Source organism: Mus pahari, chromosome 6 (genome assembly GCF_900095145.1).
Source record: "Mus pahari chromosome 6, PAHARI_EIJ_v1.1, whole genome shotgun sequence".
In the NCBI taxonomy this organism is placed as follows: domain Eukaryota; kingdom Metazoa; phylum Chordata; class Mammalia; order Rodentia; family Muridae; genus Mus; species Mus pahari.
In genome coordinates this window covers 990,728-996,979 of record NC_034595.1, presented here as the reverse complement: position 1 = coordinate 996,979, position 6,252 = coordinate 990,728, and the positions used below count along the sequence as shown (strand labels likewise).

At 44.5% G+C, this 6,252-nt stretch overlaps 1 protein-coding gene across 4 annotated transcripts in view; it reads left to right on the top strand.

Annotated features, from left to right (window-relative positions):
* The first annotated feature begins 722 nt into the window (after nucleotides 1–722).
* Trmo (tRNA methyltransferase O) overlaps nucleotides 723–6,252 on the top strand; it is a 9,714-nt gene continuing 4,184 nt past the window's right edge. Inside the window, exons 1-3 of one of the 4 annotated variants that reach the window (XM_021200761.1) lie at nucleotides 723–836; nucleotides 2,225–2,399; nucleotides 3,772–3,929. In XM_021200761.1, the coding sequence (XP_021056420.1) occupies nucleotides 761–836; nucleotides 2,225–2,399; nucleotides 3,772–3,929 (409 nt within the window). In that variant the 5' untranslated portion in view covers nucleotides 723–760. Of the gene's footprint in view, nucleotides 837–924; nucleotides 1,490–2,224; nucleotides 2,400–3,771; nucleotides 3,930–6,252 lie in introns of those variants that run through there. The other 3 variants (XM_029539432.1, XM_029539433.1, XM_029539434.1) reach the window with 3 other exon arrangements.

Sequence of the window (6,252 nt, the reverse complement as noted above, 5' to 3'; positions counted from 1 at the left end):
ACGGTTTTGCTGATGCCTAACTTTCCCATGTACGAGTTGGCTCTTTATCCTTATTTCGGTTTCAGTGGTTTGGAGCACAAACGTTCCCATTTATTAACTCCTAGCCTAGCTTGCTTGTAACACCTACCATTCTTACTTGCCCCTTTCCGACAAATAGTTATTAAAAAGTGGAGGGGAGTAATAAATATAACCCGTATGCCCACGTCCAAGGAGAATTTTAAACATTTAACGTCCAGTTCTTGGGCCGCTAGTTGGCTCAGCGAGTAAAGGAACGGGCTAACGCGACCTGCCTTTGATCCTGGGAGCTACGCGGCGAAAGGAGAATCGGCTCCGGCATTCTGTCATCAGACTTTGGCATGCTCCCGCGCACACAATAAATGGAAAAAAAAAATCCCAAACCCCAGTTCTTTTGCTATGTGATCATAGATGGACATTCACATCCTTTCCCTTTAAACTCAAGGTTATTTTTGGTCTCCGAGGCCGCTTATGATTCAAGGGTATCTTGGCTTGTACATCTTTATCCACATGTCCCACCTTCGGAGGGTGCGGTGCAGGCTGTCGCGAGGCCGCCATCGCCGCGTGATGGGTGAATGGTGGGCCTCACAGCGTGCGGGAACGCACCCTCCACGCGGCAGCTCGGCCGCCATTGAGCGCGTTCTCCAAGACCCGGCACCTAGCGACGACTGCGCAGGCGCCAAAGCCTAAGGCGCGGAAGCGGAAGTCAGCGTTGGGCGCGCGGAGGACTCGGCGGCCTGTAAGCATGCGCGGCTTGGAGAAGCAGGGTCGGTGTGCTACGGCGGCCGCATGTGGGTGCGCTCAGCCGGCCCTGGAGACAGGTAACGTTTAGGAAAAAGGTGGCGCCGCACCCGAGCTAGGCGGCCGGCTTCCCTGGCCAGAAGAACGCGAACCACTGGACGTACATTCTTGTCCTTGCCGCCAAAGTGAGGGTCACGTGTCCCGGCGACCACGTGACACGCTAAGGCTAACGGGGTGACGTATCTTGGTACACGGGGTGTGGTCTGCGCTTAGTCTCAGTACAGTAGCTGCGGCGGCCACGTATGTTGTGTGGTCTGTTTCCTTAGGGAGTTACGGGGAGATGGGATGTGTGTGACTGATGCCCTCATTTGGTCCTAGTTTCTTCGTCTTTTATCTTTTCTCACAAGAACATGGATGGGGGTTTAAAAGCAAAACCCCTAAACAAACAAAAATTATACAGCAGTAGTTGTAAATATTCTTGGGAGAAAACGTCAAGGTTGTCAGAAGCACACACAATACAGATAAGAGAGAAAGGCAGTTTATATAGATAATTTACAGCGTGGTGTCTGCTTTTATAGAGTTCAAAATAAATGTATTGTTTAGGCTCGAAAGTACATATGATAAGATCTCATTCTGAAAGGAAGTAAATGATGGTAAAGACCAGATTGCAGCGTCTGGAAGCAGTCGGCAGAGACGCAAGTGCTGGCGATGAGGTCTTCGGTGTGGCTGGCAGGTGGATTATGCTTTAACTTACATAATACTGTGTGTGTGTGTGTGTGTATCTCTCTCTCTCTCTCTCTCTCTCTCTCTCTGTATGAGTATTTTTGTCTCCCCACTCCTACCTTGGAGACAGGGTTTTTCTGTGAAGCCCTGGCTGTCCTGTACTCATTCTGTATACCAGGCAGTCCTGGAACTCAGAGATCTGCCTGCCTTTGTCTCCCAAGTGCTGGGATTTAAAATAGGTCTAATACATCCCAAAAGTAAAAAGAGTTTGTATAAGCAAAAAGCAAGGAAACATGTGAGAGACGGTGTTAGACCTTACTGGTTGTACTAATAAAATATAATAGGATAGATAGGTTTGATGCAAATTAAATAAAATGGAGATCTGGAGTGTCTCTTCAAAGAGCATAAAAAGAAATAATTATAAATTATAGTTTATACTGTATAATATACAATCAACATATGTGTTAATATCATTTATGAATTTTTATAACTATAAGTAAAACATTGAGGTGGGTATGCTGGTGCACAGTTGTGAGCCCAGCCATTGGGGGATGGGGCTGATGCTGGAGGTGTATACGTTTGAGGCTGGCCTGAGTTACATAGCAGGACTTTGTATGTAAACATGATTTTAATAGTTGTGTTGTACCTAGGTGTTAGAACTATGAAGTCAACACTGAGAGGAAAACATGTTTTCTTACATCTTGGACCCTTTGAGTGATGATTCTCATCCAGTTTTCTTCCATAGGGAATCTTTTAACTGAGCCAATAGGGTACTTGGAATCATGTTTCCCAGCCAAGATTGGCACTCCAAGGCAGCCATCCATCTGTAGCCACTCCAGAGCCTGTCTGAAGATCAGAAAGAGCATCTTTAATAACCCTGAGCATTCCTTGATGGGCCTAGAACAGTTTTCTCATGTTTGGTAAGTAGCTTTCTAGTTAGAAGCTGCAGCTCGGGCCCTGAGAGAGTGTGCCAATTGAAGGCAGCCTTGAGGTTTGTCAGCTATACCATCCTTATCTATATGGTTATGGAATATGTAGGGATTCCCATATTCAATGTGTGCAGTTGATTGTTTGCATACTTGGACCCCATTAGGAACTTGTGATTCACTGAGGGAACATGTTTTAATACTGCTTGTTCTAATTATGACAACTCTCTTCTGTTTACCTTAAATTACATACCTCCTTGATTCTGCCCGTGGGTCATTATGCTGGTCTCTAGAATAAGACTCAGCAAATAGTGGTCTGTGGACCGCATACGGCCCATTGCTTACATTACATTGCCAAAGGGTCCATGCTTACATTACATTGCTTGTGGGGTCTCAGCCCTGCTGACTGTGTAGCACCATCTGAGGCTGTATATTGTCTGTGGCTTACCTATTGCTTTATGTATTGTGTGTGGCTACCAGTGTAAAACTCCGCTCCATTTCCAGAATAGTTGAAACAGTGACTGGTTGGTCTCAAATCCTAAAATATTTATCGTCTGACCTTTTACAGAAGACGTTTGTGGGCCTTGTTGTAGGCCCTTGAAGAATTCTGTGTACTCTTCCTAAAAAACAAAAGAGCCTTAGATATTTGGATACTACTGTCTCTCATCAGCAATTCTGTTTCTGTCCATGTTTACCTTGTCCATCAGGGAAGTACAGTGCTGTTTTTAGTTTATCTTCTTAATTATCATTGGCTCATGCTAGCTGTTTGATGGCTTCTGTGTAAGTTGCACGTTCTTGTTCTTTGCTGTGGGTCCTTTGAGTTGAGTTCTTTACTTGGTGACTTATGTAAGGATGACTTACGTATTGTTGATATTGGCTAACCCATTGTGTATAGCAAACATCTTCTAGACCTGAATTTAATGGTTTAATGAATTCAGAACTGTTACTGTTTTCTCTCATGCTTCTGGCTTTCATATTCTGTTTAGAAAGGCCTCATCAAGTTGAACTTTTCTGAACTTCAATTTCTTTACCCTCAGAGTGAGGGCTAAATTGTACTTCCTATGCTAAGGTACAAAATGGGTATGAAAATGTCTAGTATACTGCATGGCAAACAGAAGCCACTTAGAAGCAGTGTGACAAGGCTGTTAAGTTCCTGTGGTATGCCAGTCATTGTGTTGGGTACAAAGAATGTGGAGATGATGCTCCTCCTACAAGGAAGGGGGAGGGCCTATTTTCTTATGACTGATAACCTTAATAAGAACTGTTCTTCCCCTTAATTAGTGGGGGATCACATTCCCTTCTCAAATCATTATACAAAAATAATTTATCCCTTTGTTAAATAAGTGTTTTGGTTTATTTTCAATAGGATTTTATTTGTTTTTCACAAAAATGGCCATTTGAACTACAAGGCAAAAGTGCAGCCGCCCAGGCTGAACGGGGCAAAGACTGGAGTGTTCTCCACACGGAGCCCTCATCGCCCTAATGCCATAGGACTGACGCTGGCCAAGCTGGAGAAGGTGGAAGGTAACTCTCTCTCTTCGTCTTTGCCTTACTCTGTGAAAAGTCAGCTGGCATTCTCTGCTAGCTGCTGTTCATGTCGACACTGTCTGTGACACCTTTGAGTGCCCCCAGCACTTAGGAAACGTGTGACGGGCTGGTGAGATGACTCAGTGGGTAAGAGCACCCGACTGCTCTTCCAAAGGTCCGGAGTTCAAATCCCAGCAACCACATGGTGGCTCATAACCATCTGTAACAAGATCTGACGCCCTCTTCTGGAGTGTCTGAAGACAGCTACAGTGTACTTACATATAATAAATAAATAAATCTTTAAAAAAAAAAATAAAAATAAAAATAAAAAGGAAACGTGTGACGATCGAGGGCGTCAGCATTGGAAACACTTAGGAAACACTGCAGACAGGCCTGTGGAAGGTGCTCAGGGCCTAGTTTATCACTCCACTCTAAAAACCAGTGCTGTTTGGTTTGTTTGTTTGTTTCTTTTTTGTCGAGACAGGGTTTCTCTGTATAGCCCTGGCTGTCCTGGAACTCACTCTGTAGACCAGGCTGGCCTCGAACTCAGAAATCCACCTGCCTCTGCCTCCCAAGCGCCAGGATTAAAAGCATGCAACACCCCTCTCCGGCCAGTGCTGTTTTTAAGAACTCGTGGGTTTTGTAAACATAGATTAGTAAGAAGATTCCGTGAGACTTGGGATGTAGGAAGCACAAGCTGATTAAAATTTACTGGCTATTTTCAGGTGTGATGCTGACGCACAGTGCCCAGTTGTTGATGCACCTCTGGAAAGCAGAACAAAGGTGTCCTTACTTCTGGCAGGCTGAAGGGAGAGACATTTGAGCTATAGTGCAGGCCATTAGCTGTGCTGTGTGTTTGTGGTCTGGGATAAAATTACATTGTAGGCTTTAGCAATGTCAGGATGTAGAAGTGCCCCAGCAGAATACTGGATGGTTTTAACTGTGTTCCTGTATGACCTAGTCAGATGTTTTCAGAGAGCTTCTGGTTGGTTGGGTTTTTTATTGTTTTTGATCCAGGGTCTTTTGTATTCAGGTTGACCTTGAAATCCATATAGAACTGAAGATGACCTTAAACTTCTGACCTCCTTCCTCTACTTCCTGAGTGCTGTCATTACAAGAGCAAGTCACAACAGTCAGTTTACATGGTGCTGTGGGTTGAACCGAGGACTTTGTGCATAGTAGGAAAGCCCTCTGCCAACTGAGTTCCATCCAGCTCTGAGAACTTCTCACTACGTTTTTGTTAGAGAGAGGCAGAAGGTGAGAGTATGGGGGAGGAGTGGAGAGCCTGTTCCAGGCTGCATCTCCATTGCTTGCTCCTGTGTAGGCAGAAGCATGGACCTGCCTCTTGCGCTCTACAGGGTTTTTGCTGAGGGTCTTATATGACAGGTTCTCAATGCTCTTCAGGACTTCCTTGTTCTGTTTGGGCCCTGCACTCTGCTAAATTGTGCTCAGTTGTTAGGTGAGTTGTCCAGCAAATTTAGTTGCTCATCCACCTGCTTTTGTCAAGGTGCCTTATCAAATTGGGCAATAGTACTTTAGGACATTTTTTGATCATTCATGCAAATGGCATTTTTTTTTTTTTTAGTGGATATTTTCTTTATTTACATTTCAAATGTTATTCCCTTTCCTGGTTTTCCTCCTTCCTGGAAACACCCTATTACATCTTCCCTGCCCCCCCCCCTGCTTCTATGAGGGTGTTTCTCCACCCACCCACCCACTCCCACCTGCCCACCCTTGATTCCCCTACACTGGGGCATCTATCCAGCTTTCATAAGACCAAGGACCTCTCATTGATGCCTGACAATGTTTTGATTACTTTTTTATTGCTGTGATAAGATAATATGAACAAGGCAACTTTTAAAATAAAATGTTTACTCAGGGATTACAGTTTCCAGAGATTAATTACAGTCCATAATTATGGTAGGGAGCATTCCTGTGGGTAGGCTTGGGGTAGTAGCTGAGAGCTTACTTCTTGAACCAAATGCATGAAGTGGAGAGAGATAACTTTGAGATTTCAAAGCCCAACCCAATGACATACCTTCTCCAGCAAGACTGTCTGTCTCTTAGTCCTTTTTTTTTTTAAGTTTATTTATTTATTTTATGTATGTAAATACACTGCAGCTGTACAGATGGTTGTGAGCCTTCATGTGGTGGTTGGGAATTGAATTTTAGTTGACCTCGCTCAGTCCCCATTTAAAAACAGAAGAGGCAAGCCTTTGTTTGATCCCAGCACTCGGGAGGCAGAGGCAGGCAGATTTCTGAGTTCGAGGCCAGCCTGGTCTACAAAGTGAGTTCCAGGACAGCCAGGGCTATACAGAGA